This window comes from Podarcis cretensis (genome assembly GCF_951804945.1).
Source record: "Podarcis cretensis genome assembly, chromosome: 2".
Classification (NCBI taxonomy): Eukaryota; Metazoa; Chordata; class Lepidosauria; order Squamata; family Lacertidae; genus Podarcis; species Podarcis cretensis.
The window spans coordinates 91,230,570-91,250,561 of NC_137171.1; the positions used below are offsets into that span (position 1 = coordinate 91,230,570).

Consider the following 19,992-nt stretch of genomic DNA (forward strand, 5'->3'; position numbering starts at 1 on the left):
ATTAAACACAGAGAATTTGTATTTTCTCTATTATCAGTATCAATTTTTTTGTCTTGCCAATTTTGCTTGCACTGAATTCTCCAACTCATAGTCTCCTTTACCAATGCTGCAAACTGACACACATTTAAAATCTGGAGGAAGCTCTGCCGAACTCAGTGGCACTTTTTTCTGTGGGCTGCATATCTGATTGGATTCAGGATGCCTATCTAATCAGCCACACCAGCTGTGACTTGAAAAGATTTCTGTCTCTGCCACATGATGAGATTTCAATTAAAAATGGCTACGCTTTTAAATAAAAGGTAAAGGTAAAAGGTAAAGGACCCCTGGATGGTTAAGTCCAGTCAAAGGCGACTATGGGGTTGTGGCGCTCATCTTGCTTTCAGGCCGAGGGAGCCGGCATTTGTCCACAGACAGCTTTCTGGGTCATGTGGCCAGCCTGACTAAATCACTTCTGGCACAACAGAACACCGTGACAGAAACCAGAGCGCATGGAAACACTGTTTATCTTCCTGCTGCAGCGGTACCTATTTATCTACTTGCATTGGCATGCTTTCGAAATTCTAGGTTGGCAGGAGCTGGGACGGAGCAACAGGAGCTCACCCTGTTGCGGGGATTCGAACCGCCAACCTTCTGATTGACAGGCCCAAGAGGCTCAGTGGTTTAGACCGCAGTGCCACTTGCATCCCTACGCTTTTAAATAAGGTTCACTTCACATTATTAAAGGTACTTGTGGCATGGTGAATTGAGCTGCATAAGTAAGGTTACACCCTTTTTAGATTTAATTAATCTGGAAAACTACCACCACCTGGTTCCACAAATGCTGATCTGAACTCGGTGACACAGAGTGGGTTGTATTCATTATAGTCCTAAGGAGAATGTACCACCAGCATAAGGATTTCTCCTTGAGTAATGAAATGTTCTGCTTCTCACCCCCTCCCGCCTCCTAAATATATTATGGGGCTTCCCTCAAACCACCCCCCAAACATATATGGGGATGGCACAGGGGAGGAGGGTAAAATCCTGTTATGCTAGCACACATATTTTGCTGAATGACTGCAGTTTCCATGCCAACAATCCACTACTACATATGCCTGCGTGGGCTCAGTGTGACTTATTTCCTCGTAAGGGTAAATAAGTCTATATCTCATTTTTTCTATCTTTCTTAAGATGTCTCCATTATTCCACAGAATACACCCAACATAAGAGCCTCCTGTAGACTCTGAATTTTCACAAACGTCTATGAATCAGGACACATTTCAGAGGCAACAATTAACTGCAGGTGGCATATTTGTTTATACAGGCAGAAGTTGATTAGCTGGCTGCTTATTCTATAAAGGCAAATAATGACAGACTATATTTAGCAAGTCAAAACGAGCAGAATAATGAAGCTCAAACATCTAGTTATAAAATAGTTTTCCAACACATGCAGAGACGACAGCTAGCTGGCATTTAGAACCATAACTCTCAATCAGGTAGGCGGTGAAGTTTCCTGACATCAACAGTACATGGCTTTTGCCACATGGTGGTGCTTTGATCAAGGCTCTCTTTTGAATCAAAGAAAACCCATTTCAACAGCTCTTCAGGGAGCAATCACATTTTTACATAGGACTAAAGCGCTTGCTCCTCTTTTCTGTGTTCTGCAAGGGAATTTCTAAAAGTCCCTCTGGCTTTCGTCTATTTTTAAATCCACATGAAGAACAATATTCATATTGGCAGACTGAACTGGTGACAGAAGTTGAATTGTAAGGCTCTCTAGATCCCTGATGATTGGCCATGCTGGCTGAGGCAGACTGAATTTGGAGCCCAACAGTATCAGGAAGGCCAGAGGTCCCCCACTCCTAGGCTGCAGCTGTTATTCTATCACCAAAGGCCTGGAGATCTTGGATTTCCAGGATTTCTGCAGTACAATTTCATCTACAGGAGGGACCTCATACTAAATGACATGGAGAAAGAACAATATTTTGATGGAGAAATGTTTTAGTGAAATCTGCATCTTTGACATGTTGGGCTGGCAACATGATAAACTCCCATCTCCGATATTATTTATCATGACCATTTTTAGGGCTTAAGCCTAACATCACTAGCTAAGTTAGTTAAGAGTGTGGTGCTGATGGGACACCAAGGATGAAGAGGTTAAGGAGGTTATGGTAAAATGGGCAATAGACATTGGATATAATTTGGATTTTGAAAAATGGACGAAGTTGTGGACTAAAGGAATGAAATTTACAGCCTGCACTGCCCTCAGAGAAAATATGGAAAAGATGATGTATCGTTGGTACATCACCCCTGTGAAATTGCAAAAAATGTATAAGACTGGCGACAAAAGGTGTTGGAAGTGTAAATCTAAAGAGGGAAGTTTCTACCACATGTGGTGGAAATGTGCAGAAGTTAAAAAAATTTGGGATTCCATCTACAATGAACTAAAGAAAATACTTAAATACACCTTTGTCAAAAAGCCCGAAGCCTTCCTTCTGGGAATGATCGGAGAGGAGATTAAGAAAGAAGATTATATAATGTTTCAATATGCAACTGTAGCTGCCAGGATTCTGTTAGCACAAAATTGGAAAACCCCAAATACCCCGACTGTTAAAGATTGGCAAATTAAATTATTTGAGTATATGGATCTGGCAAAAAATGACGCAGAACATTAGACAGCAAAAAGGTATAAGGTTTATCGACAATTGGTCTAAATTCATAACATATATGGAAACAAATTCTAGAGATATAAAAATCACAGTAGGTTTAATATAATCCTTGTGATGTGTTTACGTTAAAAAATGAAAAACTGCAGAATGGATTTAATATTCACATAACCCAAAACCGAGATGGAGGGAAGTCAAACGCTATTTATTGTTAATTAATGTTTGTTTTTTGGTTGGTTTAGGTGTTTTGATATGGTTGATGTCTTCCTTTCTTTTCTTTCCTTTTTCTTCTTTTCTTTTTCTTTTTTTGGTATGTGTTGGCTATTTTTTTTTCTTTCTTTGCTGTTGTTTGGTTATAGAAAATGAATAGAAAGAAGTTAAAAAAAAAAGAGTGTGGTGCTGATAATGCCAAGGCTACAGGTTTGATTCTCATATGCAGTGCCGGATTTACTTATACTGTATTATTATTCAGTTTTACAATATACATCTGAATTTGAACAATAATCATAACCATAAACATATAGGATTCCCTGAATCCTTTGATTTCCCTCCATGGCTCCATTGTCAACCTTTTTCTACTGGATCATATAATTTCTCAATTTTTTCTTAAAAATTCATTTTTACCTTAGTTTTTGTTACAATTGTGGTTATAATCCTGCCAAAGTTTTTAGTTGTTTACAGTGTTCTCTAAGGTAACTTATAAATTTTCCCCATTCCTTATTAAACTTTCTATCTTCTTGGTTTCTAATTTTCCTGGTCATTGACGCCATTTCGGCATAGTCCATCTTCTTTTTCAACTATTCATCTCTGGTCGGGACTCTGGGCCAGTAGTATCCGCGCTGCTGTCATCACATACACGAATAGTATGCTCCTTTGGTAGTGGTCAAGTTATTCTGACCCAGATATGGCCATACCTGGCCAACAGACAAAGCTAGTCACAGGGGTCACTAATGACAAATATGAATCCAGGTGTAACCTCCAGCTCTTGACCTACCCCTTGAGAAGGAGTGCAGCACCTCCATCATGCCCTCTGTCTCCAATGTGTATTATTGTGCTCATGTATCTGGAGTCAAAACTGCACCACCCATAGTAAAGGCATAGGCAGACTTGGGGTATCCCTAAGGTAACACTAGGTTTGCAGAAAAACCCTGTAGGAATAAATCCTATCAAGGAGGGGGGAAACCAAAACACCCCATAAAAACTCAATGACACGGAACGTTTAGGGGTGAAAGAGGGAGAGCAGAAGGGAGGGAAGGAGAGAGAGAGAGAGAGAGAGAGAGAGAGAGAGAGAGAGACTACAGAGATCTATATAAAGAGTAGAATGAATCATTTATTTGGTGATTTTCCTGGTTCACTTTGAAAAACAATTTTAAAATGCTCTCAGGATGACAGAAGAGATAGCCCCTCACAGATAGCAACAGAGAAATCAAAGCATCAGTATTCAATGAAACAGTTGCACTAGATCAGTGGTCAGCAAACTTTTTCAGCAGGAGGCCGGTCCACTGTCCCTCAGACCTGGGGGGGGGGGAATGATGCAAGAGCACCACGACCCCCGTTGGCTGCTTACCTGTGTCTTGGAACAGCAGGGACTGGCGGCGGTGGAGGGACAATGAGCGTCGCGCAAAAGAGCTCCAGAGAGGGGCTGCTTAAAATGGCGGCTGCTCAAGCGCTTCTGCTGCTGGCACCAACAAAGCCCAGCCCTTTCCTCCTCTAGGCTGGGAAGTCAAGGAGGAGGAGGTAAAATCTGTTATGGTCAAATGGGCCCAAGACTTTGGCTACAACATCCCAATGACCGCCTGGGAAAATTTATGGAAGGCCAATATGAAATTTACTGCTTGTTACACCCTGAATGAAAATTTTATGAAGATGCAATTCCGATGGTACCTGACTCCACTAAAATTATCTAAGATGTATAAAAATATTTCAAGCAAATGTTGGAGGTGCGGGGAAGCGTAAGGGTCAATGTTACACATGTGGTGGACATGCAAGAAAATTAAGGAGTTCTGGAACATAATCTGTGATGAGCTTAAAAAAATGATTAAGGTATCCTTCATATAAAAAAAAACCCGGAGGCTTTTTTCCTAGGGATACATGGCCTAGACTTACCAAAAATTGTGAGAGAAATATTCTTGTATGCTACTGTAGAAGCAAGAATACTAATCACAATGAATTGGAAAGGAGAGAAAATCCCAGCAAAGTTCGAGTGGCAGAGTAAATTGATGGAGTTCGCCAAACTGGCAAAAATGACAGACAAATTGAGAGGTAATACTGAACAAACATTTATTTGGAAATGGGACATGTATAAAAAAATATCTTAAAGATTATTGTACTAGTATAAATGTGGCAGGATTTGAATGACTTTGGTGTTACGATGGATATTTATAAGAGAATATATTATTGACGATTAAAAAGAAAATAGAGATTAATAGTGCACTAGATAAAATAAGAAGTAAATGCATGATGGGGTGGCGGGAAGTCGTAGGGAACTGAAGAATGTACAGTGAACAAAAAATGAGATTTTCTTTTTGTATTTCTATTTTGATTTTATATATATTTCTTTGTTATATCTTTTTAATATGAATAAAGCATTAAAAAAAGAACATATTGAGGAGACACACTGGGGGGGAGGCAGGAATGTTCTGTTGTGCACGAGACATCCTTGCACTGATAGCTCTTTTTTCTCCCTCTAATATTTAATCCTGGAGTTTGGCAAACTTTAGTCCTTTATGTCCAATTTATTTAAGCATCTTCCACAATTCTTATAAAGTGGGACAATAGACTTCTTTTTTTAAAAAAAAGGGACTGCAAATATTCCACAAGTTTTAACCAACAGTGCTTCTTTTACACCAGTTGAAATAGCCCATAATAATCACAGGATGGTACAGCAACACTTCTGTGGATAATCCTCCGCATGCACCTTGCGTTCCTTGCCATAAACATAGAAGGAGTAAGGTTTTCCATGCCATAAATATTGTACCCTGGTGAGAAGTATCAGTTCAATTGTTTGCCTCTGTAAAAACACAAAGAAGATACTTTTAGGGTCTAAACGTCAGTGTATCGTCCACAGAAAAGTTCAAACCTGAATCGCTTTCTTTTATACATAGAATTGCAAGAGTTAGGAACATTCTGAATATGGACATGCTGCAGCCCTATCTGGCAGGTATGGGGAATCTGTGACCCTCCTGACGTTCTTGTCCCAAACCACTGGGCATGCCTGCTGGGCTTACTTAAGCTGGAGAGCAACAACACCTGAAAAGCCAGAAGTTCCCCATCCCTATTCTCTGACCCAACTAGCCGAGGGTGCTGCCAATGTAGGAACTTGGCCAAACAATATGGAAAAAGCCTACAAAGCTTAGAATGTTTGCAAGGGCACAGGCCGATGTATGAATTTCACCATGACCCTGCATGGGGGAAGGAAGCGCTCCAGGCAATTCTCTTGGACCACAGCACTGAGGACCATCGCCTCAGTGGTGATTCAGTTAATATTCACAGCACTTGCCTGCCTCAGTATCCGCCTTGTAGATGCAAACTGAGCTTGGTGTTGTTCAACGGCTTTGCTGGAGGCTTGACTGACGCCAAAATCAGGGAAACTAATCACTGGATATACCTATGGAAACACAAATTTCAAAGACATACAAATAGAAAACTGAAGTCCTGAGCGAGGAGCAAGAGCAGGCTAGTCATTGTTTTATCACATTATGTAGACATGAACCATAGCTGATCTCTAAAATGCAACTGCATACCACCCAAGAAGAGCCTCTTGCCTGCACTGCGGACAGGTAAGTAAAATGCAGAGCAAACTACTGTTGCCAATATGAGATGATGAAGCCAGGCTGTTTCTGGGCAACCCAGTATGTCCCTGTCCAGCCCTCTCTCTTTTACACAAAATTATCAAGAGAGTTCCCTGGGAAGAGGGATTAGTAAACCACTCTGGGAACTGCAGCTCTCTGAAAGGAATGGCACTATGGGTTAAACCACAGAGCCTAGGACTTGCCGATCAGAAGGTCGGCAGTTCGAATCCCCGCCATGGGGTGAGCTCCCGTTGCTCGGTCCCTGCTCCTGCCAACCTAGCAATTCGAAAGCATGTCAAAGTGCAAGTAGATAAATAGGTACCACTCCGGCGGGAAGGTAAACAGTGTTTCCTTGTGCTGCTCTGGTTCACCAGAAGCGGCTTAGTCATGCTGGCCACATAACCCGGAAGCTGTACGCTGGCTCCCTCGGCCAATAAAGTGAGATGAGCGCCGCAACCCCAGAGACAGTCACGACTGGACCTAATGGTCAGGCGTTCCTTTACCTTTTTAACAACTCTGAGCATGCTTAACAAAAGACAGTTCCCAGGATTCCTTGGGGGAAAGCCACGACTGTTTAATGTGGTATGATGCTGCTTTCAACGTCTAGTGGAAATGGGAGCCAGAGATAGGTTGGGTTCCCACTTTGGCACTTCTAATGCTCTGGCAGCCCAGTGCCGAAACAAGCCCCAGCGTGGGCCTCCACAGAAAAATGTGTTGCCATTTGACAAATGCACTACTGAAGTGGGCCAAGCGCCACTGTCACCCAACACCAAAATTTCTCCAGTTCCACGACTGGAAGGAGGAGCACAGACATGTCACATTCGTACCTGTGTAGTTTTGTATGGCTACAATTACTTTTATGATTGTGTGTGTGTTGTGGCCCAGGGTGAGGGAGAGGTAGCAGAGGTTGGAGTAGGGTGGGGGAAGATTTATGTGTCTGGGGGACATTATATGGTGAAATATGGTCCATCAATTAATTAACTGTCAACACTTATGTTGATTCCTTTTCAAGTCCTGCCTTTCTCTGCATTACTGCTTTTGCTGAAAGCATTTCATTACCATAGGGCTGTCATCAACAAACAACGTCTCTCCAGTAACCGTTTTGAAGAGTTCAATAGGAAATCCAGATCTTTCATCTGCCACATATTCATAAACGTTGTTCTTCCTATGAAGGCAAAAGGCAGGAGAGTTGTAATGACAACCTGCAGCCTTTCTTTGTTTTCACAGCACAGCACCCTTCTCAAACCAAACGCTCTCAAAATGGCTCCCCCTGCTATGTAACCTTTTTACGTGGGGTCAAAGAGCCGGCCCAATCTCCAACATATATCAAACACAGTGCAGTCCCATGGGGGAACTGAACCACATCAGGCGCTGACCATAAATTCATGAAGTCACAAAACTGGCACAATGCTCAAAGGTAGCCGTCGGTGCAGATTGAGCCAGAGCAGTGCGTCATTTAGCCCCATACAGCTAACCTAAATGACAAGAGGTCTCAAGCCCATATTTTCCAGATCAGTTGAGTAACCATTTCTAGCATCTATGCTGGATCCTTTCACTCATGCTGCTGAAGGTAAAACTCAGGCGGCTCTGGTAGGCAGAGCCAGTTTTCCACGCAGTTAGAAGCAGCCTCCCCTTTCCACCACAGTCTATTTTGAGAAGACTTGCCATTCAACTTGCAGCTCAATGAACGACAGCAGTTGTCCTTTTCCTCCACAATCGTTGCAGACTGTTGTTCCCGTACCAGAACACGCCTGGCAACTGTAAATAAAATGTAATAAAACACAAGGTGCGATAAAATGTAATGAAACTACTCGGTATGTGAGCCCAGCTGAAACACACACAAAAAGGGAAGGATAATCTGGCAAAACCAATGGAATAGAGGTTTCTCAGTTCTAGAGCTGTCTTCTTGTTTCGTTTTTCTGTTGGGAAATGCCGCTATCTCTTGGGTCTCAGGACACATAACAAGCAGAGCTTCTTTTTCAGTTAGCAACTTTTTCCAGTTTGGCCAATACTAGTCAGGGGATGGCAACCCTATTTCTGCTCTCTTGAATATACTTAGCCAACACAGGCACACAGAGAGATGAAGTGTGGCATGCCCCACAGTTTGGGTTAAGGGCTGGAAATCTGCTTCACTTGCTTTCTTTGGATCCTTCTATTTCATACATATCCCTAAGGCAACCTTTCGTTCAGATGTATTTTTCCACCATGGAACTCCCACAGGCTTCCATACACCCCCCCCCCCCAAACTCGGCACAGATCAGCTGCTTCAGGGAGGCTGCTGCAGCATCATCACATACCTTTTCCCGCTAACTTTTCATAGTCTAACTTTTCACGCTAATTCAAATTTTGCAAAACAACTGTACACGTCTCTGAATGCGAAAAATCATGAAACAGAAGAGACTTCCTTTTCCCCCCTAGTTTCTCTGACAATTACACTATAGCCCTCATTCCAGGGTGCTGCCATTAGGCAACTCCTTTTGCTTTATTTTACATTTGGGCACAAATTCCTTCCCAAATGCAAAATGCATTTGAATCAATTCAGTTACAGAAAGATCTAGGACAATACTTCCTATATTTTTAATTTTAAAAATTTAACTTAGGGTATTTTAAGTCCTTCACATGCAGTATTCCAAACATTTGCACACCCCTGAAGGTAAGCTAAGTCTTATTATTCCCATACTGCAGATGTCTCTTTCATCCTGCAGCTTTCCAAAGGCCAATGAGTGAGGCTGAGCACCCATGATATCTATAAAACACATTCAAAACATATTATTTTCCTCAAAGAATTATGGGTGCTGTAGTTTGTTGGGCGTTGTTGGGAATTTTAATTCTGAGAGGAGAAAACCACAGTGCCCAGATTTCTTTGAGGGAAAGAATGTGCTTTGAATGTGCTTTAAAGGTATATAGTGTGTATACAGCCTCAGTTCACAGCAAAGGCAAGATTTGAAGCAAAGACTTCATGGTCCCTGAGACTTTCTGGTCTATGCCTCAGTCTCTGAGCAACTGTGCTATAGTAACAAGAGAAAAGTAGATATCTACACATGCATGCATTAGCACAGTATACGTGTGGACCTATCATCTGTTGAACCTATAGCTTGAAGCTCCACCATAAGATTGCCCATGGTATCTCAGGTATAGAGGACCAGGAAGGAGTGCAATTCTCACACATACTGCAACATTCTAACCCCACAGTGGAAATAAAAATGAGCATCTTCATATATTTGCATATTGACTCACGCACTTTTCAAGTCCACTTCCCAAACATTGTTCACATGTGTCGTCCACAAACCGGACTCCTCTTCCATGACATCTCCCACACTGTTGCTGTTGGGATTTAATTTTAGACAAAAGAGCCAGAAATAAGCAGGGTAACTCCAAACAAAACCCTCGTTGGGCAAAAACAGATCTCCATGATCATCTTTAACAAGGAATCACTTCACTACTTTCTCTATCAGTCATTAAGGTGCTATCTGCCGAAGCAAAGATGTCCATCTTGTAACGCCCTGTGGAAGTAGATGGAGAGGCCCAAGGCACCACCTTTGTACATATCCCCAATGAGGACACTGTTGCGAAGAGGTGTTCCTATGGGCAAATGGGCCAAGGAGTCAGCTGTAACTGCAGACCTGTCAGAAAAATTGGCTAGATCCAAGCCTTCTCAATTCTACCTGCTTCTGGTGGTTCTCAAGACAAGAGAGTCTTGGGTGACTTGCTTGTGGGAAACAAGGGGGACTATCTCCCCCCCCCACCCCGGGAATCAGATTCCACTCTCCACCAAGTGTATTTTTAATGCCCTATGAACCTCAAACTGCTGCCATCTCAGACAAAAAAATTATTAGAAGATCTGTTTCCTGCACCTCATGAAACATGGTGCTGAAGTATGAGGGGAAGGATCAATCCTGAACACCACTTTGTCTTGGTCAAAAATCCAAAGGTCTTCCCTCTGTGACAGAGGACTTCCCTGTCTCCTTGACCCAACCTGGCTGATTCCATCCAAGTGAGAGGTGTTGACCTTCTCCTTCTGCTTTCTTAACACTGCCTAGATGCAGCTGGAGATTTCTTGCCTCTTAATAAGAGAAGCTGCCCAGTTCCATCAATCTGTGAACTATAGTGGCATGGAGCAGGCTGCTCTCAGCAATGCCTTTGATACTCTATTCGATTCCACCATACTTCATCCCTTTCTATTTTCATGAAGCATGTAAAAATGTAGGTTTTTAAAAATAAAAATAAACTTTTTTTCTGAATTAACAGATTAAAAATTGATGGAAGGGTTGTTAGTTGTGACTTTTATCAATTTTGGGTGGTATTGCAATGTTTACTTTAATATATTTCACATTCATGATTACGTAGTCAGTAATTTTAACTGTTCTCTGTTCTGAGCTTCCAAATATGGAAGAAAAACCAGCATAGAAAATGGATACCCCCGACATCCAGTACAATTGCTATACCAAATATTTACTGACTTTCCGGTTTGTATCTCTGGGGTTCCAATTTGGTCCTACTAGTCAACATCCCATCAGCTGTTTAGACAATAGCAGGATATGCTACTGCACAAAAGACATTTCGCTTCCTCCACCACCTTTTATTTTCTCATCTGTATCCTCACTATTCTACAAAACCAAAACTCCACACTAAGCAAAACATCCTCCTTACTCACAACTACTTACCTTGCTGTTGCCATTGCATTTACTGCAGTGACTTCCACCAGTCGTTCCACATGTTGGGCAAGCCTTCAAAATCAAAGAAAGGTGAGTGTTAAAACAGAGCCAGTAGCTTTTATTTGGACCTGGGTTGTCTGGAAATACTATCCTGCTCATACAGACACAGCCCAAAATCAATCAAGGAGTCAAGCTACAACCTGGCATGAACACTTATTTTCCTTCTTGACTTTCAGCCTGGCATGACTACAATTTGCAACAACATTCCTCTGTCGCTTCTTTCTGCTCTTATATCCCATTATAAATCTGATCATGAACTTTGTTCCTTCAATTCTGCTGCCTGAGAAACTCCAAAGTGCTGCTTCCCTCTTACGTGACTCTAGCCCACAGCCACTGGTTGCTCCTCATAAGTCTCTCCCACAACAGGAACAACTCAGAGATAATAACTATCTTGTAATTAAGGACAACAGTATAAGCTACAGGATAAGGACAAGAGTATAAGCTACTGGCAGCTAGAGAGTTGGGGAAACAGTCCCTGACCTCCCTCACAGACACAGCACAAAATCAGGGCCTCAAGCTACAAGCCGGCATGAACACTTACCTGGCAGTAAGCCCCACTGAGTTCAGTGGGAGTTACCTTGAAGAAAAAAGGCACAGGACTGTGCCAAAGAGGAGGGGAAGGGTGCTGGCCAGACAAAATGCATGGACCCACGTATACCACCATATTCACTGATACATTAGCTCTGTACCGTTAATGCTGATGTATGAGGCACTCTGATTCTCTGGGTTTTCTCTCGGAACATGCCAGGAGAGTCTGCTCTCACATCCCAAGGCAAAGGAGGTGTCCCACGCAGGTAGGAATCTACTGCTCCACCTGGTATAAGAAAAGCTGGATTGGACTATTTTCTGACAGCCGCACTTACACTACCATCTGGCTTGGCCTCAGAGAAGATTATGTTTTCCAATGCACAATACAAGCAAAATAAGAGCATGCATATTAGCCGCTACAGCAAAATGATAGTTTGCTATTGGGAGCCAGCTTTCATCATCATGATTGTCACCAGCATTTAAATAATTAATTTACTGCTTAATCAGTCATCTCTAAGCAGTGTACTTCCTCCCCTCACAAGAGAGTGACATCCTCATCCGTTCTTCCCCATGGTTTACCCTTGCATGGATTGCAGTGCAAACTATGCTTCAAAATCAATAGCATGGCTTCCCATTTTCAAACTATCATTTTCCAGGAGCCACTATTGCAAAAAGTCCCCTGATTTTAATGCCACCTCTTTTGCTTAACAAACACAAACAAAATTACTTCTTTAAAATTACACCAATTATAAATTTGCCGCATTTTTGTTTCCCCAACTTTTCAGTTAATAACTACAGTGGCCTAAATTCTTTTCTCTACTTAGAAATATAGACCCATTAGTTTACCTGATCTCACTAAGAAAACCTGTGCTACATATCTAGTATCAATTATGGGCTGCAAAGCAACCAAGGACATATCGTCTTATGAGTAAGCAGGCATCCAAGTTGTAAGATCAACAATTGATCACTGCTTCATTTCATGTCGTATTGTACAGAAATATACTTTAAATTGCTTTCAGACTTTGTTTGTGACCTTTGTCAATCTCAGGACTTCTTCTGATACCATACCAAGACAATGACCTCAGAAGAAACAGATAGATTTCTTCTGCACTTTATACAGTACAGTCTCATCTTACCAATGTTTCATTTAAAGTCAGGATGGGTGTCTTTGAGGAACTCTCCAATTCTACCAAAACTGTGAAGGGCATCCATCTTTAGCTATACCTTGGATCCTGAACACCTTGTGAGTTGAATGTTTTGGCTCCCAAACGCCACAAACCAGAAGTTTGTGTTCTGGTTTGCTAAGGTTCTTTGGAACCCGAACCTACAACGCACCTCCCATGACTTCCAAATGTTTAGAAGTTGAACGAAGTTCCGAAATGGATTCCCTTCAACTTCTGAGGTACCACCATACCGTGTTTTCAGGACATACAAAAATGGAGAGATAAGGTGGCCTAAACTAAAGCCGAGTTCCATCTGATGCTTTCAGGTGTTTTAGAACAAAGCAAGCACACACGCTTATTGACCTTAAAGAAAGGGGTTTTGGGGGGGCATGCCTGACCTAAAATTATATTATGAAGCAGTCTGCTTTTCTTGGATAAGAGACTGGTGTCATCTTAAAAATAACAAGCTATTAGATTTAGAAGGGAATAACAACCATTTCAGTTGGCATGCATATTTAAAATATGATAAATCCAAAGTACATAAAGGTTTTAATGACCATATAGTAATAAATACCCTGTTTAGGGTTTGGGAAAAAATAAAAGAGTGATGGAACCAAAAATATGAGAGGAAGCTGGCTAATGTATAACTTATTATTGATAGAAGAAGATAGTCAAATTACAGTCATACCTTGGGTTACGAACGCTGCGGGTTGCGCGTTTTCGGGTTGCGGGCCGTGCCAAATCCGGAAATACTGAAATGGGTTACTTCCAGGTTTTGGTGCTCGCACATGCGCAGAAGCGCAAAATGACATCACGCGCATGCACAGAAGCACCGAATTGCATCAAGCGATAGAAGAAAGGTTCACAAATATGTACTTTTGGGTTGAAGGCCTTGTTCTATATTATAATACTGAGTCCTTTACATAATGTATTGAGAAAGTAATAAAAGCTGGTTCCTGTAAAATTCCTCTCAGGTTGCTACCCAAATTCCCACCACCTGCTGACACAGCCTTTTGTGAAGTGGCAGAGCCATCACAACATCCTCAGCTGCTCAGTGGCCATAGAATTGGGAAGTGAGGGCAAGAAAAGCTGGCCTAATGTCACCTGATGCCTGCTGTTAGACCAGCTCATGATTCATTGCATCCCAGGCCAGCTCAGCCCCATTCCCACCCTTGGAAACCCATTTCAAGGCCCGCTGCTGAGTATCCTCTGGGATAATGTCAACGGGACTCCTGCCTGCCCAACTGGTGACTGGCAGGAGGCCAGCTCAGCTGGCAGAAGTAAAAGGAGATGCACCACACTGTGAAGGGTTTGGATGGTTCAGTCTGGCCTAGGTGGGGCTGGATTGTAGTGTAGTGTAGCATAGCGGTACTTACCCCCATAAGGTTCCGCCTTATATTCAGAGGATCTTGATTCAGTGAAGGATTCCAGTTTATACTAAGAAACAACATTCAAGAATTAAACATTTCACTGCCAATTAAGAAATAGTCAGCAGATTTTTAAAATTGGCTTAGGGCAAATACGCAGGGAAGCAACACCTTAAAATGTCTCTGGTTAGAGCCAACACAAAGCAACCACCAGAAAACTACAAAACAGTACAAGGAAAATGCCTCCTCTTATGCATTAATTGAAAATGGTTATGTATACTAAAAAAACACCAGAATGTCCTCACCTACAAGTGTTCATGCTAATACAAAAGAACAGCAGATACTAAAAAATAAGTTGCAATGTAATGAAAATAAATCCATAAATGTGTATCAATTTTGAACAGAGCATAGAAATGTTCATGCATAGAAATGTTCATGCTAGCAAAAACATTGCCTTGAGACGGGCAAAATATCCAGCAATGTTGGTACTAGATTAAAAAGTTCAGAAACATTCATGAAGGTAACAATCCCAAGAAGAACCAGAAATGTGAGTTATCCTTCAGAATCACCTGCCAGCTCTGATATGTCTCTGGGGAAAGGACTTGATTCCATGCCTAGTGAACTTTAAAAGTTCTGTCTTTTCAGACAGGTTAGGCCAGGGATGGGGAACTTGCAGCCTTCCAGTTGTTTCTGATTTCCAATTCAGCTCCAGCCAACACAGCTGATGGTCAAAGATGATGGATGGAAGCTGGAGTCCATCAACACCTCGAGGACAACAGGTTCCCCAACTCTGGTTGAAATCATGACCCATGCAGTGGCCAAAGGGAAAATTCAATTTGCAAAATTCTTTGTCTTTATTATTTTTTCTTTATGTGCCTTAAACAAACACAGCCTTCTGCTGCACAACAGCACCACAGAATAACTTCAAGCGCTCTATTACCTCCACAGTCCAAGTGGGCACCTCATAATTTAGGCAAACTGCCATCAATTTGCACTGGTAATTAAATGCCCTATATGAAGTATGGGTATGTTCGTAGCAAAAGGAAGAACAAAGAAACAGTGGGGTCACTCAGAGGAGAAGATGGTGAAATGCAAACAGGGGACACAGAAAGGGCTGAACTCCTCAATGCCTTCTTTGCCTCAGTCTTCTCCGATAAAGAAAACAATGCCCGACCTGAAGAATTTGGAGCAAATGATTCAGCAGAGGAAACACAGCCCAGAATAACTAAGGAGATAGTACAAGAATACTTGGCTAGTTTAGATGTATTCAAGTCTCCAGGGCCAGATGAACTGCATCCAAGAGGATTAAAAGAACTGGCAGATGTGATCTCAGAACCACTGGCAGTCATCTTTGAGAATTCCTGGAGAACAGGCGAAGTCCTGGCAGACTGGAGGGCAAATGTTGTCCCTATTTTCAAAAAGGGGAAAAGAGAGGACCCAAATAATTACCGCCCAGTCAGTCTGACATCAATACCAGGGAAGATTCTGGAGCAGATCATTAAGCAAACAGTCTGTGAGCACCTGGAAAGGAATACTGTGATCACCAATAGTCAGCATGGATTTCTGAAAAATAAGTCATGTCAGACTAACCTGATCTTTTTTGACAGAATTACAAGCCTGGTAGATGAAGGGAACACAGTGGATGTAGCCTACCTTGATTTCAGCAAGGCATTTGACAAGGTGCCCCATGATATTCTTGTAAAGAAGCTGGTAAAATGCGAACTTGACTATGCTACCACTCAGTGGATTTGTAACTGGCTGACTGACCAAACCCAAAGGGTGCTCATCAATGGTTCCTCTTCATCCTGGAGAAGAGTGGCTAGTGGGGTGCCACAGGGTTCTGTCTTGGGCCCGGTCTTATTCAACATCTTTATCAACAACTTGGATGATGGACTCAAGGGCATCCTGATCAAATTTGCAGATGACACCAAACTGGGAGGGGTGGCTAACGCCCCAGAGGACAGGATCACACTTCAAAACGACCTTGACAGATTAGAGAACTGGGCCAAAACAAACAAGATGAATTTCAACAGAGAGAAATGTAAAGTATTGCACTTGGGCAAAAAAAATGAGAGGCACAAATACAAGATGGGTGACACCTGGCTTGAGAGCAGTACATGTGAAAAGGATCTAGGAGTCTTGGTTGACCACAAACTTAACATGAGCCAACAGTGTGATGCGGCAGCTAAAAAAGCCAATGCAATTCTGGGCTGCATCAATAGGAGTATAGCATCTAGATCAAGGGAAGTAATAGTGCCACGGTATTCTGCTCTGGTCAGACCTCACCTGGAGTACTGTGTCCAGTTCTGGGCACCACAGTTCAAGAAGGACACAGAGAAACTGGAACGTGTCCAGAGAAAGGCAACCAAAATGGTCAAAGGCCTGGAAACGATGCCTTATGAGGAATGGCTAAGGGAGCTGGGCATGTTTAGCCTGGAGAAGAGGAGGTTAAGGGGTGATATGATAGCCATGTTCAAATATATAAAAGGATGTCACCTAGAGGAGGGAGAAAGGTTGTTTTCTGCTGCTCCAGAGAAGCGGACACGGAGCAATGGTTCCAAACTACAAGAAAGAAGATTCCACCTAAACATCAGGAATAACTTCCTGACAGTAAGAGCTGTTCGACAGTGGAATTTACTGCCAAGGAGTCTGGTGGAGTCTCCTTCTTTGGAGGTCTTTAAGCAGAAGCTTGACAACCATATGTCAGGAGTGCTCTGATGGTGTTTCCTGCTTGGCAGGGGGTTGGACTCGATGGCCCTTGTGGTCTCTTCCAACTCTATGATTCTATGATTCTAAGTATCCCTAATTTTCACATAGAGACTTAGCTATTCCATTCCGGATGGCACAGTAAGATGTGGGGTTAGGAATGAATGATACCTTCAATTTATTTCTTGTTTGTTTATTCTTTGAAAGGACATTCCACACTCAAGGCAGCTAACCATTAAGAATATAAACATAGTAATCAAAATAAATAAATGGCAGCGGCAGTGGCTGGTGTGCTGTGGTTGGGAAGAAGCACAGAACTGTCTTCCCAACACCAGCGTCACTGCGGCTTACCTGGATGGCACTGGGGCAAGGTGGTGGTGTGGTTGGGGCAGGTGTGTCAGACTGGCAATGCCTCTGCCTCCACCATACCAGCTGCTCCTGCATAGCTATACTATTACCAATATATACTGCTTACTCTGTAGGTATTGAATAACTGAAAGTCATTAAACACCATCTCTTTGGCTGGGTCTGTGCTGTAGCAGCACTTGCTGGAAGCATACTGGATAAAAGCTTCTTTGGCTTCATCTTCTGAAATGGCAGGAACGCTGTAGGAAAGGACCAAAAGGAGGGATAAGCAAAATTGACCGCCAACCTTCCCATGGTCCTCTTTGTCTGGGGTGGGGGACGGGGGACCTCAGGGTCAAGAACCAAATATGCACACCATATCCCTTTTTTCGGGCCCTCACAACTCTCCCCAGGCCCGGTTAGAATATGTCTTTGAAGTCTGAAAACACCTCGTGAATTTCTGAATGGAGGCTGGGGAGAGATGTGGGAGTGTCTATGGAAACTAGCCTACTGAACAAAGGTGAAATCTGCATGCCCTGCTTGGCCCATTTTTGCCTCTGGCCCCACCCACACCACTGTCATGTGACCCTGAGAAGGAGGTCCACAACAGAATGCATAACAGTATCCACTTACTTCCACGTTCTCTGGGGCGGCTGTTGCCCATTTCCATGTCTAGGAATCAAGTTAGGTGGAGGTGGGCAATGTTTTCCTCCTGTAAAGAAATGGTGTTCGGGTAAGAACAGCAGGATAAGCAGTTGTGAATGTTCTCAGGTCTCACGAGCAACATGCTAACAGAAAGTTCTCCTTGGCAATAATGGATTGAAACATTCATGCAGTGGGCACATGTGGGTAAACTGGTCCCAAATCATAGCTGTCAACTTTTCCCTTTTCTTTCGAGAAATCCTATTCGGAATAAAGGGATTTCCCTTAAGAAAAGCGAAATGTTGACAGCTATGTCCCAAATTGTTAAGGGCTTTATATACTAATAGCAACACATTGAACTTGGCCAGGCAACGAATCAGCAACCAGTGCAGATCTCGGGGCGCAAGTGTGAGAAGCTGACAAGGCCTTACTCCTGTTAGCAATCATGCTGCAGTGTCTGAATCAAGCACAAGGGAAGCACCTTAAAAACTAGCACTTGTATTACAGCATACACTTTAGGGAACTAGAGTCCCCACCAACAAGTACACCACTTGTATTTGTACTTGCCTGCAGCGGTTGTGCCTTCATAGCCAGATATGTTGCCTGTGTTATACATAGGAGCAACATACATAGGAGCCATGCCTCTAGGAATGGCGGCACCTACAACAAAGTTAAGGAAAAGGAAGACGTTAAACGTTGTCATCTTTCAAACATATAATGAATCGTACGGAACACTGAAACCTACACATACCATTTCATCTTTATTACGCAAGTGATAGGTCAAGGGTTTGGCACCAGTGGGTACCTTTGGGATTTGAGAAAGTGCCATGGGCACCAGTCACCAAATGTAGGTACAACGTAGTGATGCTGAGCCAATGCAAACAAGAACTTAGGAGGAAGGGCAAATTTCTCATGCATCATGGATATTTATCAAGACCTTACACAGGCACCAGAGGTGGTACCAATGGGCATGCTAGCACCTGCAGCCACATTGGCAACCCCTGGTAAACTAGGATTTAGCGTGACATCTGAATGGAGCCAAGGTTAACAGGGATAATTAATGCCCGTGATGACTTGTTTTTCATAACGAACGTCCACTGAGCAGATGTCTGACCAACAGTTCCGTATGTCTGAGTTGGGATTCTAGCAGGAGAAAGTGAAAAAGAGTGTAATGCACAATAACAAATATAAATGAGTGGCTTAGTGTACAAAAAGCAGAAATAGATACAGTCAATTTCAAAACTAGCGACCCTTAGAGATTGCAGTTGTGGATGTGATTCTATCAATGTCAGATGAATGTCTAAGGCAGTAGATGCCAACAAACTGATTGTTTAAAATAGAAGTATGAAGCTAATTTTCTCAAACCATTTATTTTAGCTTTTGTGGGGTTTTTCTTTGGGGGGGGGGGTTGGCTGGGGGACGAATTCAAGCCCTGCTAGCTGTGGAGAAGAAGGCGGGCCACCTCCACCGAGGAGAGTCCGGAGGGACCGCGACCTTCCGCGGCTGCGTTGCCTTGCGCGCCTTTGCGCGCCTCTCCCGTTCGCCCGCAGCAAAAGCGCCTTTGGAAACAGCTTTTTTCCTGCGCAAAAAAGCCCCATTTGCAGCTTTCCCCTACACGTTGGCAGAAAGCAGCAACACGAGAGCAACGGGGACTCTCTTTCCTGTTTACTTCGTTGCAGAGGAAGAGATGCCGAGGACGGGGAGGACGGGCAGCTTTCAAGGGGAGCTAGGAAGAGGAGCGAAGGAGGATTTTTGAAAAAGGCTCTCACCGGATTCCCTGATGTCCGTCCATCGCTTCTAGAACACCATCTCGAAAACGCGAGCGAGCAACCTTTGCTCCCTCTCTTCTTTCAGTTTCGGGATCCCTCTGTCGCCAGCCTTGCACAGCTTTCAGATTTATATAAGCTGCTAGAGAGGGAGTGGAAATGTGGGGGGCGGAGGGGCCAGGGCGGTGTCATCACTAAGGGGGGGTTGACAAAATATTTGCGTGTGTGTGCCGGTGCAGAGACATCACCTTGCCAACAATGGTCCATACAGTGGTACCTCGGGTTATATACGCTTCAGGTTACATACGCTTCAGGTTACAGACTCCG

The 19,992-nt window shown here is 43.0% G+C and overlaps 1 protein-coding gene across 2 annotated transcripts; it reads right to left on the reverse strand.

Moving 5' to 3' along the window:
* Nucleotides 1-4,897: 4,897 nt before the first annotated feature.
* On the reverse strand, nucleotides 4,898-19,778 carry LOC307208870 (protein SSUH2 homolog). Of its 2 annotated transcripts, none has more exons than XM_079963888.1 (12): nucleotides 19,669-19,778; nucleotides 18,467-18,559; nucleotides 17,891-17,969; nucleotides 17,388-17,517; nucleotides 14,216-14,276; nucleotides 11,838-11,962; nucleotides 11,098-11,160; nucleotides 9,675-9,757; nucleotides 8,099-8,191; nucleotides 7,493-7,598; nucleotides 6,142-6,249; nucleotides 4,898-5,652 (listed from the first exon to the last, which is right to left on the reverse strand). In XM_079963888.1, the coding sequence occupies exons 2-12, from the start codon at nucleotides 18,537-18,539 to the stop codon at nucleotides 5,512-5,514; spliced, it is 1,062 nt and encodes a 353-aa protein (XP_079820014.1). In that variant the 5' UTR covers nucleotides 18,540-18,559; nucleotides 19,669-19,778; the 3' UTR covers nucleotides 4,898-5,511. The 2 variants fall into 2 exon arrangements, with proteins under 2 accessions (XP_079820014.1, XP_079820015.1); XM_079963889.1 differs by having other exon boundaries at nucleotides 7,493-7,594; nucleotides 8,095-8,191.
* Between the last annotated feature and the right edge of the window lie 214 nt (nucleotides 19,779-19,992).

Excerpts from the sequence above, each read along its gene's own strand:
- LOC307208870 (XM_079963888.1), bottom strand. The coding sequence starts at position 18,539 with ATGGCTCCTATGTATGTTGCTCCTATGTATAACACAGGCAACATATCT. Across the intron at positions 9,758-11,097 it reads AATGCAATGGCAACAGCAAG|CAACAGTGTGGGAGATGTCA; the intron begins GTAAGTAGTTGT and ends AAATCCCAACAG. Across the intron at positions 6,250-7,492 it reads TTGTTGATGACAGCCCTATG|GTATATCCAGTGATTAGTTT; the intron begins GTAATGAAATGC and ends GTGTTTCCATAG.